Source organism: Sceloporus occidentalis, unplaced genomic scaffold (genome assembly GCF_023333645.1).
Source record: "Sceloporus occidentalis isolate IW3139 unplaced genomic scaffold, rSceOcc1.0.p SCAF_230, whole genome shotgun sequence".
Lineage (NCBI taxonomy): Eukaryota > Metazoa > Chordata > Lepidosauria > Squamata > Phrynosomatidae > Sceloporus > Sceloporus occidentalis.
The window spans coordinates 1,155,626-1,172,260 of NW_028317210.1; the positions used below are offsets into that span (position 1 = coordinate 1,155,626).

At 42.6% G+C, this 16,635-nt stretch overlaps 1 protein-coding gene across 1 annotated transcript in view; it reads left to right on the forward strand.

The window, feature by feature from the left end:
• The first annotated feature begins 8,415 nt into the window (after positions 1-8,415).
• The window catches only part of LOC149276710 (alanyl-tRNA editing protein Aarsd1-B-like), a 36,108-nt gene continuing 27,888 nt past the window's right edge, over positions 8,416-16,635 (forward strand). The window contains exons 1-2 of the mRNA XM_089503370.1: positions 8,416-8,454; positions 16,056-16,184. Of these exons, the coding sequence (XP_089359496.1) occupies positions 8,416-8,454; positions 16,056-16,184 (168 nt within the window). The remainder of the gene's footprint in view (positions 8,455-16,055; positions 16,185-16,635) is intronic.

Here is a 16,635-nt window from a genome sequence, read left to right on the forward strand (position 1 = left end):
TGCATTTTGTCAGTTTTTTTTTTTTTTTTTATTCTGCGTTTGTATTTAACATCATTTGTTTATTAAATTATTTTAAATAAATGAAAAATGTACATTCATTTTTTTATCCGATTAATCGAAAAAATAATCGGCCAACTAATCGATTATGAAAATAATCGTTAGTTGCAGCCCTAATTCCCATCTTCGTCAGTATAGTCGTTGCATCCGAAAATTTGCGTCTACTAATTCTTGTTGCCAAGGATACGTCCGAGAACAGCAGTAGTTCTTTATACGGGTCCGGAAATTGTTTAGCTCTGGCTGCCTTCATCAGTAGTTCTTTAATTTTAAAATTGTTACAGCATATCATTACATCTCTCGGTTTCTCCATATTGGGGAAATTTCTTGGTTTCGGCAGTCTGTGTATGCGTTCAAATGGGAAATTTCCCAGGTTATCATCTTTAATCACCGAGGAAGCCCATTTTTTACAGAATAACTCTAACCGGTCATTGGAGACGTCTTCAGAAATGTCTCTTATGCATAAGTTTCTTCTCCTTGAGCGATCCTCCATATCTGTTATTTTGAGCTCTAAGTTGTTTAATTCTGCTTTCAAAAGTTTATTATATGAGTTTAGTTGTTCTATTTCATTTCTCAATGATTGTGTTTCAGTCGCCAGTTTGCCTATATTTTCTGAAATTAAGTGGATCTCTTGTTTAAGATCTGACACATTTTCTATAAGATCCGCTTTAATTTGTACACGAAGAGTTTCCATAGCTTTAATTAGGCTTTCATTAAAGGTTAATTCCATAGAGTCACTAGAGCTTTCAAGGTTTGTTTTCTCAGGAGTTACCATAGGACCGGGTAGTGATTTCCTAAATATGTTTGCAGCTTTGGGAGAATAGTATCCGCTTATTGCACTTGTTGCCTTAGTATTAGTATTTTGAAGCTTTTCTTTATCTCTCTCTTTTTCTTTATCCTTTTTAGGCGGCATTGTGGAGAGGTATATGAAATGTCCAGCAAATTGACTTTTTAAGGTTGATATACTACTTTGATATGCTTTTGATGCGCCACATGAAACAGGGAGAGTTAATTTATGGGAATCCCAAAGACTTCGCTTTAACTTATATAGGATCTCAAATAGCTCAAATAGACTGATATGAGAGATCTACTTGTATTTGCCGAAATTTCAAGAGTTTTGACCAAATCAGTAATACTGCAGTGATAATAAAAGATTGAGGATATGTAAAGATCCGAAATAGAAGAAATATTTATGTAAATTTTAAGGTGTTATTTCTTTTGTAATCAATTGCGTAAAGTCTTAAGTGCCAAACTGAAAAAAGGGTGAAAGATGTAATATTCAAAATTTACTCACTTCTGCCAAAGCAGGAGTTCGCTATTTGAAAGTTTTTTATCATAGGAATAAGGTCCAGAAGTCCAAAAATTAGGAGATATACACCATTTGCATTTAGCAATTTGTGATTTGCAATAGAGTTTCTCCACTCTCTGCTTATTTATTCTTCTCCTTATCTGCCCATTTTCCTTTTCTTTCTTTCTTAGCCTTACAATTTTGCAGTTTAAATATTCCGTTTTTTTCCTTTTTCTTTCTCTTTACCGCTTTTCCTTTTTTTTTCCCCCGGGTATTCCTCTTTGCCGCGAAATTCGGCAAACGTTTTTCTCGGCCTCGCTTCCTCACCGCCCAATCGTCTCTCCAGCACGTCAACGCTCAGCCTGCCAGCCCCCATCCTCGCCGTTCCAGAAACCTCGCCCGTAGCTACAGCCATACGGGTCTAGTGCACTTTGGGAGGAAAAGGGGAACAAAAAGAAGCTGCCGCTCAAAAGCCGCCGCTCAGAGGTCCCTGCAGCCTCGCGCCATTCCTCACCCCCCGACGCTCAACCACGCCTCCGATACGTGCGTCCTACGTCATCACCCTTGACCTGGAGCCTTTATTTATTTTATTTTTAGTAGGCAAACATTTGTGCACTACCTGCCATGCAAGATCTCTCTGAGAGCTGGCAAGAAAACGGCGACATACATTCTGCCAAACTCTTCTGGACTCTGAGAGAGTATTGTGCCACTTGCTCAGTTTCTTCCTTTGATAATATAGCAGCAGTCAACTTTCCTAAAAATATGACCAGCCACGTAGCGTAAAAAATAAGCAAAAATACATTCTTTGTAAAAGTTTTTAAGTCTCTCTTTACTTTCTCACTTCTGGAGTTCCAGAAAAACATAAAACAAACACGCATAAGTTTCTTTGCGTACAAGTCAGAAGTGGGAAATACCACTCCTAAAAAATACATCATTAATGGTAAAAGTATTGCCTTGATGATTAAAATTCTCCCTTCCATTGTCACCTTTCGGGTTTGCCATAATTCTATTTTGCGGTTTAATTTTTCCAAAACAATATCCCGTGATCTCTTGCCATTATTTGCATAATCAAAAACCACTACCAGCATTTTAATACTGTCACTTTGGGTCTGGACAGAAGGCGTCTGACTTCCATCCCAATCGGCAATAGTGAAACCAGAGGCACAAGTAAAATACTCAGTTGTTCGTATAGCTCTTTTGAAGGACTCTGGGGTTGTGCAATACACACTAACATCATCCAGGTAGCCCAGAGCCTTCACCTGTACCCCTGCCCCCCCCCCCACCGGGATTGGGGACAGCCTGGATAAACTTATCCTTTCGTAGAAGGGCTAAAAGGGGTTCAATGGCACAGACAAAAAGAAGGGGTGAAAGCGGACATTCTTGCTTCACCCCGGATTTAAGAGAGACTTTCGGAGTTAAAAAGCCATTGATTAAAGTTTCTCTAAAATACAACTTATATAAAATGTTAATATGCTGAATAAAATCATCTGGGAATGCCATTTTCTTTAAAACCATAAAGAGATATTCATGGGATACAGGATCAAAAGTTGTTTTTTTTTAAATCAAGAGATAAAATGGCCAGTTTTTGTTTACGGGCTTTCTGATACCAGATTAGATCACGTATTACATTTAGGTGTTCCCAGATAGCACATCTTGGAATACCACAGATCTGATCTGGGTGAATAATCTTATCAATGACAGCTTTTGTTCTATTAGTAAAAGTTCCCGAAAACATGTATAAAATTCAATAGGGATTCCATCTGCTCCTGGGGATTTATCAGCAGAAAAGCTTTTGATTGCATCATGCAATTCAGTTACCGTCAGCTTTCTGCTTAAACACGCTTGATTATCAGATTTTAAAACATTAGTTATGGCCCCAAGGGTATCAGTTAAAAAGGAATGATCTATGACTTTCTCATTAAAAAGGCTTTGGTAAAACGCTTGTGACACGTTTTAAAAGGCCCGTGTGACGGACCCTGTAGAGACGGATGGTCTCTACGGGAGGTCAATAGTTCCAGCGATCTCCTATGGTCCCCTCGGTATATTCCAAACTTCCAGTAACCAAGTAGTTACACTCCACGATGAAGTGTCCCTTGTCCCCACAGACACGGTCTTAGGCTTGAACAAGTAAGAATCTCCTTTATTGTACACCAAACACCAACTTTATACCCGAGACCATCTTGGAAAGAACAATACATAAATACATTAGCTTAAACACTTTAACTGGCACTAATCAGAAGAGAGCTAGAACAGGGAGCAACCCATCACAGTGCAGGGGGTGTGGTCAGGGGCCACCCACGTCCCATTAACTTACCATATATGGATGTCCGGGGGTATGGCTGTAGCAACCAATATATTATTTTTTTCAGGACAAACAGGGCTTTCTTTAGATACCATTAATTTTATCATATCATCTAATTTACTATAAAAAATGATCAAATATGGGGATTTTTTGTTAAAAAATTACTTTTTCTCACTTTTTAAACAAAAAACTTTTACTCATCTGCAAAAACGAATGTAAAAACCTGCTAAATACATTCTACTATTTGTCCTGAGTTTAGAAATACCCAATGTTTTTATGTTTTTTTGCTTTTTTCTGCACATCATGGGGTGTACAGGTCAAGTACAGGTAGCGTTTTTGCTATTTCAAAACCTTTTTTTCCAGATCTGGCAATTCTTCCCCCCCATGTGCCATTTTGGGTATCTTTGAAGCCGGCCAATGCAACTTACCCCATCAAATCATATTTTTAAAAAATAGACACCCCAAAGGTACTTGAAATGCTGCTATTTAAACCCTTTCCATGCACTAATTTTACCACCAGCCTTTGTGAAACTTTATGGTAGTACATTTTTTTTTCTTTTTCACACATGTTGTACTTCAGGTATAAATTTATCGCTCCTGGTATATGTCCGTGTCAAACACCCCGATATGTGTTCAGTAACATCTCCTGAGCGCAGTGATAACTCACATGCATGGGTTTGTGGGGTTATTTGGGAGGTAAAAGGCCGCCTTTGTGGGGTGTATATTTTTATGCCATTTTGACATCTGCCCCCATGTCCCATATTTGGGACATCTTTGAACCAGTCCAATTCAGTTTACCCCATCCACTCATGCATTTTTTAATACGAGACACCCTATGGGCATTTGTAATTTTTATTTAAAGATAAAAAATTTTAGGACTTGCTTATTAATTTTTTTTTTGGTGACAGTGGGGATTTTTACCATATTATTTATCTTTTTTAAACATTTTTAATTTTTTTTTTTTTTTACTAATCACTCATTAGTGAGCTGGGCTCCATTGACCTTGCATGGTTGGATGCAGTACCTGCATTCAACCTGCAGGAGGAGCTCGAGAGTTCTCAAGAGGGTCTGGATAGACCCTCTATGAACTCATATCTATTGTTGATGCCATCCTGTGAATGACGGTAACGTTATTTACAGGATGGCACTTGTGGTTGCTCCTCGGAGCAATCACAAGACTATCTGGGTAGGGGGGTAGTGTTACTGACATGCCTCGCTATCGAGGCATGTCAGCAACACCGTTTATGCTTAGGAACCGATTCCGATCGCTTTCTAAGCTGTTTAAGCAGGGCGCCGTTTTTCTTCACTTGTGAGGCTTCCGTGGATGCTGCAAAGCTGCTGATCGCGGCTATGCAGCTATTTAACGGCAGCCTGTACATGTACGGGCATTGTCTTTATCTCGTTGCACGGCAACCCTGTACATGTACGTGGATTGTCGTTAAGGGGTTAAAAACTTGTTTGCTCTCTTTTTTCCTCCTCTTGCCAGCAACAATGAAAAAGTTCTTAATCTTGGACTGGATGGTTTCCCACCGATCCAAAAAAATGTGACTTGGGTCTTTCTGGTGCCGCCATGGCCCATATGAGACCTTAAAATTATTACGGATTTGTTCGTCCTCTAGTAATAATACATTGAGTTTCCACAGACCATTCCTAGTTTTGGATTCATTAGGAATTAAAAAGTTAGTTTTTAAAAGTTTATGGTCTGAGAATATATTATCTTCTAAAAACATGTCCTGAGATTAAAACCAGTAGAGGACAACATAAAATCAATGCGGGAGCTGACCTGGCCATCAGACCATGTATATCCAGGGTCAGATGGTTTTAAATGCCTCCACGCATCTTTCAAGTTAAAATCAGTGATAAAATTTCTAAGCTGGCCAGAAGTTTTATCTACCCTCTGGTTCTCACCCCCTCCACAGAACCTGTGGCAAAGAAGGAGATACGCTCTTAAAATTCTATTCTTTCATTCTTAACTGGTGAAGCATATACATTCATAAGACGCACATTAAAACCTTTAAAAACAACATCAATTAAAATTGCTCTCCCGGGAGCAATGTCAATAATAGAATTTAAAACCACATGTTTGTTCTTAAAAAGGATCCCAACCCCAGAGGCTTTAGTATCATTTGACCCGGACCAGTAAGAGGGCCCCGCGGTCCAGTCCTTCTTTAAATGTCTATAAAATAGTCCATGATCTATTGTACACTCCTGTAAGAAAATGATGTCCGCATTTAAAGCCAGTAAATATGCAAACAAAGCAGCCCTTCTGACAGAGCTCTTCATACTCCTCACATTAAGTGAGGCAACAGTGAGATTCAGTGAGAGCATTAGTGCATTTTACCCACTTCCCTCTCACCTTCAGAGTCCGAAACTTCTGATACGCCCATCCCAGCAACACCTGCACGGCTCTGTATGTTCCGAGCCACCTTCCGGACAGATGATTCCAGAAGGTCTCCTTGCTCTGACTGCGTCATCTCCAGGGCTCCCGGAAAACTCTACTTTGGATTCCTCCTCCCAGGACCTCCACATCAGCCCCCAGAAGGGGTGCCAAACGGCATTCACGGTCAGACCTCTTAGGCATAGGACCAGCTGGATACTCCACATCTGCTTCCATCAGAGCAATCGTATGCGCAGGGTTAATGGATAGTAGGGATTGGACGGTCTCCGCTACAACAGCTGTAGTTAATGCTTGTTCCAGACTTGATGGCGAGATCTCGCTGCTGGACTTTCCACCTCTGTCGTCAGGACTGCTCTCAGGGTCTCCCACAGAAATGCGACTCTTATGGCTGGTAGAAGGACCTGCACAAGGATTTAAAAACACATTGGGATCCGCAGGACCCACCACTGGGGAGGAATCCATTGGACCCTAAACAGCCTTTTCCTTCACCTGATCAACTGAGATTACTGATGCTACTGCAGCCAGCACAGCAGGATCATCCAGTGGCAGCATCACCATTACAGGCTCCTTCGGGTCAGCTGTAGAGGAGGGCTTACTTGGACCTGGATTTAATTTCCCAGGCCGTCCAGCAGCCATTTCTGCCCAGGACCACCGGGGCTTACTAGCACAGTCCTTATACACATGATCAGGCTTTCCACATCCGTTGCATAGCTTGAACTTGTCACAGCTAGTGGTGAGGTGGCCCCATTCTCTACAATTCCTGCATAGGGGCCTAGGTTCGGCTCTGCAGGTCGCAGAGTGTGCCAGTAGCCTCCGCATCTCCTGCACAGGAATGGCATCCCAGGGTAGAAACAGTGTCCCCTGTTGCTATCGTTGGAGAAACTCTGGGGGGGATGCACTATTCCACCAATGCCTTCCTTGTGTTCTTTTAACTGCACAAGGAACCTCCTCTTACCGTTCCAAATCCCCATCTCATTCTGTACCTTCTGTGGGTTAGATACTTTGGTACAATAGCGAAATAGCCAGACACACATGGATTATGCATGTGAACAGTAAGAGGGATTTCCTCACCGCCATACAGCAACGTGAGTCCATTCAATCGAGGGTCATTTTTCTTTTCTCTGAGGCTCTTGTAGATGTTATGACAGGCACCGATGTTCAGTAGTGTTACTACGTATGTACCTTTCACTTGGTCTCGCAAGAAGTATATGTCTTTAAGATCCAGCCTAAGTGTTTTAATTAGCACCTCCTCTACAACATACTTTGTTCCTTTTTCCTCCTTCTTTCTCTCAGGAACTTCAATCTTTATTGAATTTCTTAGTCTCCCGTCCTTAACAGACGCAAAGTTGATAGTTTTCCCCTTCACCAAAGCAATAAATTACTCCGGCTTAAGGTAAGGCAGCCTGCTGCCTTAAGTGACTGTTTACACAGCCCAAACGCACAGTAAAGCAATAGGTTGCTGACACTGTAATGCAAAGGCAGGTACGGCCAGAGCAAAACGGTCCACAGACTGTAATGAAAAGGCCCTGACTGAAGGGCAAAGCTGGATTAAATAGGCAGGTTTCAGTCCAGGAAACAAGGCTCAGCTGAATGTAATGATTAGGGCTGGGTGCTCCAGAGTGAGAAGGGTTACACCCAGGTAAGTAGAGGCAGGGTAGAATCCTGACAGCTTGGCCCTGGTGTGGAGCTGGGTAGTCCAGGAGCGAATAAATCAGGAATAATAAATTGGGATGCACCAAAATGAAAATTCTGAACCGAAACCGAAAATTCAGGATTCACTTGGCCGAAACGGAAACCGAAAAAAACCCCACACTTTTATTAAAAGTAAGTAACACACCAAAATTGGACAAAAAAATGCAATAACTATTAATATCATTTTTTTTATATATATATATATATATATATATATATATATATATATATATATATAAAAACATCAATCAGCCAGATTCCCGCATGTACTGGCTGACTTGGCATGATAGGAGTGTGGTTGCTAACAAATACATATCAAAGTATAATTATTTATTAATAGAAATTCATAATATTATAAATACTATACTATAACCTCCCTTTAGCATATTGAGCTTTAGAGCTTCTGCACTCTAGGCTACTTTTTAGTTGCAGGAAGCTAGGAAGGAAATGTGGTCTGAAAGCCTTAGCCTAGTTAGTAGAAGATGTGGTGTTAAACCACAAAGGTTCGTATACTTTAACAGATATAAAAAAGAGACAAAAACGCAGTAATATACAATAAATGAGTGACAGCCCAACAAACAATTAGAAATGACGCCGTGAAAGAAACCAAAAATACGTGCTACTATGGTGAAATATAGTGAATAATAAGTAAAATAATAAACTAAATAGTACTTCCCAAATATGGACCGCAGCTACCCAGACGACACTCTTCCTCAAAGTGTAAGAATACAAGCGAACCAAAATTGGATGGGGCGCAGGTGCATATAAAGGGAAAAATGAAACAACACAATAGATGGTATGTCCAATAAGGTGATCAAGTGGTATATTGCACTCACAAATAAAAGAGGTGATTCCAACCCATCAGTATGGACTATGTAAAAGCTTTAATGTTCTTCATATGAAAATCTAAAAGACAAACTTAAAATAGTGCAGTATCTCAAGGTAAAATACAGGTGTACCAATAAGAATGCACTCACAATTTTTCATGCACAAAAGTGCATATGCAGGCGTTTGGTATAAAAGTCCACCAAAATGTGAAGTATAGTGAAGTCCAATTGAGTCTTTAAACGCGTTTCGCCCCTTGGGCTTCTTCAGGAAATCAATTGGTGAAGATATCAGCAAATATCAGCAATAATCAGCGATCTGTGTGTAGTTCCATTCCTTCTGTCTGCTCTTTTATAGCCGTTTCCATGTATTTCCGTGTGTGTCATCGCGTATTGACCTTTTCCCTTTGTTGTCATCGCGTATCGTCTGTTTTTTTCTAATTGTTCTCCCGTTTGTCGATAAAGTTTGCAGATGAAAAAAACGAACAAAAGAAAGAGGCCGCCCCGCCTGTATACGCGAGGATCTTCAGGATGCGTCACTCGATGGTTAAAAAGAGAAGATAAATCATTTACAAGAAAAACAGCCTCGAAGGGATGATCGCGATTTATATATGTTACCTTGCAGGCGGCGCAGCCCGCCCCCTGCTCGTTCTGTTCACGGGAAGACGCGTTGTGGTCCGTCCGGCTGTTAGACGCGCGCCCCCGTGTGGTGATCTGAGGTTAGACGGGACGCGCGTCTCAGCAGCATGAGCAGCTATCTCATGAATATTTATGCCGCGTCTTAAAGGGGTACTTATCTCTTTTCCTCCTCCCCCTAATTTAGGGGGTAGGAGGATCCTGAGCTAGAGGACTATTTAAACCTTCAGCCTGCATGTACCCCTTGCCTGTGATAGTGCCTTTATTGCCTTCACTAGCGTTCCAGAACCTTATTTGCCTTTTTGTTGCCTGAACTTTGCTTGAACCTGACCATCCGTTGTTTGCTGCCTGCCCTGACCTCTGCTCGTGACCCCGACTATCCGTTGTTTGCTGCCTGTCCTGACCTCTGCTTGTGACCCCGACTATCCGATTGCCAGCTCCTAGTACCATCTGGTTGTTCCTGCACTGCTCGTCATCACCGCTTGGGGGCGCCTTTCCTTGTACTGCAGCGTGGATCCACAGCCTGAACCACCGTTAGTGACAGTATCACAGGCCTTTAATATGGATCCCGCAGAATTGGCAAGGATGTCCAACCGACAAGACAGACAGGATCAAGTTCTAGCAGCACACGCTTCTCAACTCCAATCCTTGGAACGGAAGTTAGACGATGTTGCAGACCTACTAAGATCTATGGCCACAAACTTGTCTCCGTCCATCTTGCAGGGGGCATCATCCACTTATGCACATTTGAGCCTAGGCTTGCCACACTGCCTCCCAGATATGCCACATACCCCCAGATATGCCACATGCCTCCCAGATATGCCACTCCGCCCTCCCCACATATACCTTATACCTCCTGATATGCCTTTGTGCCCCCTGATATGCCTTAAACCCCCAGATATGCTATAGTGCTCTCATTGATTCACAGACTTGTTCACAGCACACTGACACAATACTATAGGATTAAACTTCACTGCCCCCAGGATTTAGATTCCCATTAGTTTGCCCCCCCCTTTATCTCTAACTGCACGTTAAGTTAACTTTCTTAAATTAATCCTAAAGACCCTATTAACCACAACTGCCCCTAAATTAACCCTAAAGATCCCATTAACCATAACTGCCCCTAAATTAACCCCCACCTCCCCTAACTTTCAGCAGCCCAAATATTAATTTTATACTTAGTTAGATGAGTGTCACAGCCATGTGGTTCTGGGAGAAGGAAGGGGGCGGGGCCAGTTGTCACAGTGATTACAGGGAGGGACTGCACCTGCAGACTGGAGGGATGATTTCTCCCATCCCCACTTCGAATCATACTGGGCACAGTACTGGACAATGTGGGATATACGAGTTCCGCTCCTGGGGGAGAACCCGTTGCCGGAGTGGGAAGAAGAATTGAGAGGTCTCATATATGCAGAGCTTGACCTCCAGAGCCGCTACCAGGGATTCTCCCAGCAGTTAGCAGGTGAAGACCACAGCGACCCTCTGATGCTGTATAGCCCCGTCGACCCAGGACTGATATATGATGCCTTCCAATTTGACTCGTCCTTCGGAAGCCCCTGCCAGTACCGCTGGGATACAATCTGGGACAACCGTGCAGAAGTCCTGGTTTATGCTATTCCCCCCCGAGCTGGAGGCTGTTATGGATTGCCTGGTCCAAGAGGAATGGCAGCTCGAGAGGGACTATAAAGAATTGCTGTGGAGAGTGGAGCTCCAGGAGTTACAAGGAGACAGGGAGCATGATCCTACAACTTGCGGGAGTGGGACCGAGGTCCTCTTCACCTACTCTGCGGCCCCTGCCCTGGCGAGAAGAACCGAGGTCCTCGCCAGCAAGAAGAAGCGGAGGAGGAAGCCAAAAACTCCGACCCAAGTCCTCACCAACAACCTTGGCTGCTCTACCCCGGCAGAAGAGATGACTGTCCCCACCTCCCGAGTAAGTGGCACAATCCCCCTCACCAAACCCCTAGCTATGCCCGTAGAAGCCAGTGCCCCAGACTCTCCCCCTGATTTCCCGAGTGTCCTGGAAGAAGCCCGGGTCACTGCCTCAGAGGTTCCCTATGAAGTCCCCGGTGACCCGGTAGAGGCACCGTTCCCTGACCTAGCGAGGGCGCCAGAGGGGCTGCCGAGTTCCCTGGGTCCTTTCAGTAGCCTGGCGCAGGCCCTGGTTCCTATCCCTGTGTTCTCCGAAGGGGCTGTGTACTTTCCTAGGGCCTTCCGGTGACCTAATACTGGCACCAGGTCTAGTCTCCGAAGTGATCCCTGGTTCCCCAAGTGTCCTGGTAGAAGCCCAGGTCACTGTCCCAGAGTGTTCCTCTGACTCTCCCCGTGCCCAGGCAGAGGCACCTGTCCCAGAGAGGAAGATCGAGGGTCTGCTTAACCCTCCCGGTGGTCCAGTATTGGCACCTGTCCCTGCTCCGGAGTATTCCCCTGGGTCCCCTGAGTACACCGCAGAGCTGCTTAGCTCGCCCAATAACCCCGTAAGGACACCCGTTCCTGTCCCAGAGTGTCCCCTAGGTCACGCCAGTGTCCCGGTAGAGGCCTCTCTTACTACCTCTAGGTGTTTCCCTGGTTCCCCGAGTGCCCCCGGTCCGATCAGCAGGGCTTTCCTTCCATGCAACCGCCCTGGCCTGGCAGCTGCCCCAGACTCGGTTCCCAAGACTAGGGAGCAAGAGTCTCCAGGTGCCCCTGTTACCCTGGTGAGGGGGATAGCCATGTGGCCCCGGCTGAGCTGGGACCGCCCTCCAATTCACAGAGGACTACTGACTATCTTTTTGGGCAACCAGGGCCCTGGCCCACCTTCTATGGATGCTTCTGACAAAGGCGACCATGAACTAAGGCCTGCACCTGTGAACTTTGTCCACTCGGACAGCCTGCAGCAGACCCGTGAGGATCTGCCTGGTCTGCCGGACCGTTGGTCAAGGGGGAGATCTGTGACAGGGCCAGGCTAGCTGGCTCATGTGTCATATGAAGTTTAGCCGGGTCACGGAGCACTTTTGTGTCCGGTTCCGTATACCATGACCCGGTAATATTTTATAAGACGTTTTATTGTGTATTCGGCCCAGAGACTGAATGTGGCTGCAGCTCCAGCCTTCAAAGAGACAATCCTATAATCTGGCTGGGGCTCTTAATCGGCCAACACAGCCCTGTCTGCCCAGACGGCACCCGCACTACGGGGGGGGAACCCATTGTATTCTGTAATCCCCTCACCTGATACATCCCCTGTATACCGATGGGATTTGTGATGGGATTGGGGGTTGGGTTCGGTACACATTGCATTGAGATTGTATAAAGTTCTGTGTGTTTGTAATAAAGAGAGTTCTTCTTGGTTTACTACGAATGGTGGTCTGACTGATCCGTGGATAGCTGAGTGCTATCCGTATGAGGGACTGACTGGTTATTCCTCAGCCCTCAAACAGGTGACTCTGTAACAGGGACTGGTAAGTAGGAACTGCTGCTGTGAATCACTGAAACGGATTATATAATGAGGGGTATTTTTCAGAGTGTTTGGTCTGAAAAAAACCCCTCATTTTATAATCGATAAAAATCGATTCAACTAATCGATAATGAAATTCATTGGCAACGATTTTCATTATCGATTTATTATCGATTATTTTTTCGATTAATCGGATAAAAAAAATTATGAAATTTTTCATTTATTTAAAATAATTTAATAAACAAATGATGTTAAATACAAACATCAGAATAAAAAAAACTCTGATAAAATGCATTTCTTGTCTTTATTTCCCAACCAGCCCCCCCAAATTTATGCACATTTGAGCTTGCCACGCTGCCTCCCAGACATGCCACGCTGCCTCCCAGACTTGCCACTCCACTCTACCCCCACATATGCAACTCCACTCTATCCCCACATATGTCACTGTGGCCCCTGATATGCCTTATACACCCTGATACACCACTTCGTCCTCCCCAGACATGCCACACTGCCCTCCCCACATATGCCACTCCACTCTACCCCCAGATATGCCACTCCACTCTACCCCCAGATATGCCTTATACACCCTGATACACCACTTCCTCCTCCCCACATATGCCTTATATACCCTATATGCCTTATACCCCCAGATATCTCATAGTCCCCTCATAGAGTCACAGGCCCGTTCACATCACACTGACACCATACTTTTATAAATAAGTACTGGGTTAATCTTCACTGCCCCCAGGATTTAGATTCCCCTTAGTTTGCCCCCCCCCTTTACCTCTAACTGCACCTTAAGTTAACTTTATTAAATTAATTAAATTAACCCTCAGTCCTCATTAAATTAACCCTAAACACCCCATCAACCACAACTGAACCTAAATGAACCATAAACACCCCATTAACCACAGCTGCCCCTAAATTAAAGCTAAACACCCCATTAACCATAACTGCCCCAAAATTAACCCCCACCTCCCCTAACTTTCAGCAGCCCAAATATTAATTTTATACTTAGTTAGATGAGTGTCACAGCCATGTGGTTCTGGGAGAAGGAAGGGACGGGGCCAGTTGTCACAGTGATTACAGGGAGGGACTGGTAAGTAGGAACTGCTGCTGTGAGTCACTGAAACGGATTATATAATGAGGGGTATTTTTCAGAGTGTTCAACTGATCGATAATGAAATTCGCTGGCAACGATTCATTATCGATTATTATCGATTTTATCGATTAGTTGTTGCAGCCTTTTGAATAATGAAGATCTTGTTTCTCATACAAATTTTTTTTTTTTAAAACTTAAACTATAACATAGTACCAAAAAAGAAAGAAAAACGGTGTCTTTAAATCCCACTTCAAAATGCACTTAGATTGTTCACAGCTTTAAGTCCTGGCTCTTGCTGCTCAAAATTAACCCCCAGGCTCCTCTGGCTTCCTATGTATTAACTCCGTCAGGACCGTGGTTTTTTTGTTTGCACTAAACAACCAGAGCAGTTTTTGTGCTTTTGCTATGGCTTTATTAAGCTCTGATTGCCCACTAACTGATTTAGTGCACCCACTCACATAATATATTGTTTTTTTTCATTACAAGTATGGAATAATATTATATATATAAAAAAAACATTATTTAGTATGAAAAATATCTAAAATTATGGGGAAAATTAGGGGAAAATGGAATGTTCACAATTTCACCCATAAAACCTATATATAGCCAGTGCAAATGGAAAAAAACCCTCCAAAAGTGTATTTAGGTATATGTCCTGTTTTGGAAACACCTCATATGCCTGGTATTTCTATTTATTTTGGCACTTACAGGTTTAAATATGAATGATGTGCATTGCTGTTTCTAGACAAGATCTTTTAAAGATCTGGTATGCTTGATTGTGCCCCAATAGCCACCAGAAAAAGAAAAACTGCTAAACAAAAGGTATATATTTTTTGAAAGGTGACAACCCCAAGTATTTTACTATGGGCATTTTAACACTTTTTACTTAACCATTTTAGCACCAGTGTGTTCTATACATTGCAGTATAATTTCATTTTTTTTCATTTTTAACAAACCCATTCTATCCAACCACAGTATTTCAGTAAAAAAAATCCCTGTGTATGTGACATTACTACAACTTGTAAGTTGTATTCTGAAACACACACGAGTACAGGAATACCCCATATGCATAGGTAGGGCATGTCTCTTCAGGACTGCGGGTTAAAAATTGGAACATGCACATTACAGTTTTCAAACATGGAATTTTGACAAATCAGTTTGTTGGGTCCAGGTCTCCTTTGAGACACAGCAGAGGTCCCATGTTTCATTTTAATCCCCTAAAACGATATATTTCAATAAACTAGACAGCTCAGGAGATCTAGTTAGGGGCATATTGGCCTGTCCCATGCAGCTGATTTCGCACAAACACCTTCCAAAAGGTAGTCTAACAAAAAAAAATAATACATTTTTCACATCCACTTTGCAGTTTCACCATGTTTATTTTTCTAAGAGGATATGTGAAACAACAAAATAGATCTTGATTTATGTTCAGTAGCACCCTCCAAGTACAGCAAAACCCCTCATGGATGGATAAGTCATGTTTCTCAGACATTGTGGAGTAAAAACTGGAACTTGCGCATTTCAGTTTTCAAACTCTTGTAAGTGACAAGTTTAGGCCACTGACATTGATCAGGTAGTAATTATGTATTTTTTCTTAATTTGTGGTTTTTCTATTATTACTGTATTTGCCTGACCCTGATTATAAGACGACCCCAAAAATGTGAATATTAATTGAGGGAAAAAAAAAGAGAAAAAACCTGAATATAAGACGAGCCTATAGGAAAAACGTTTTACTAGTAAATGTTAATTCATGTAAACTATGTAAACTATTCTTATTTTAATAAAAGCTATGATTGAGAAAAACATTTTTTTTTATTTCCTTTTATTATCCAACCTGCCCCACCAGTTATGCACATCTGCCCCAGAAATGCCTTATACCCCCTATATGCCACTGTGCTCCATGATATGCCTTTTAACCCTCTATGCCACTGTGCCCCATGATATGCCTTTTGACCCCCTTTGTGCCACTCTGCCTCCAGTAATGCCTTATACCCCTATATGCCCCTCTGGCATTTAGGGGGTTAAAAGGCATATTATGGGGCAGAGTGGCATATAGGGTGGTATAAGGCATTTCAGGAGGCAGAGTGGCATATAGAGGGTTAAAAGGCATTTCTGGAGGCAGAGTGGCATTAAGGGGGTTAAAAGGCATTTCATAGAGCACTCTGCCTACAGAAATGCCTTATGCCCCCCATTTAACACTCCCCCGCCCTCCCCAAACTTACCGGTGCTTCTGAAAAAAAAAAAATTGCATATACACATCTGTTATTATTCATTAGTAGTTGTTTAGAGTAGTAGAATGTGTTAAATTTTGGTATTGGTTCATTTTCAGCTGCTTACAGAAGTGGTGTCGTGCAGCCCAGGCCAACTGGAAACTGAGAATCGGTGCAAGAAAGAGATATTGTATGGATTCAATGTTATATTGAAAGATACTATACTTTTCCCTGAAGGTGGTGGCCAGGTAGGTGGCCGCATGCAGTAAATAAATATCTGATTGTACATTCTTCTGTGTTTAATTGAATTTCATAATGAAATCTTATATTCATTGCTTTTTTAAGAGCATTCTTCCTCTGACTTAATTATATATTACATCAAAATAAAGGGTACTGATGCTAAAATTTGCTGTGTGTGGCAGCCAAAAATGTAATCAAGCACCTCTGCTGGACAAAGTAAAAACAGTCTTGGTGCTAGATTCCGTGGCTTTTACTCATCTAATGGCTTTAAGATTGCAAGAGCAGGTCCCTCTTTTTCTCCAGTACTAGTAAGTGATGCTAATATTAGTTTTAATCAAATTACATGATTTCTGCCCTGTTTTAATAACTCAAAGCAATAAAATTACCCTTAACATAGTATAAAATAGTAACAGCACCATATTGCCACTAAACTACCCATCAAATTGGCACATGGTTTAC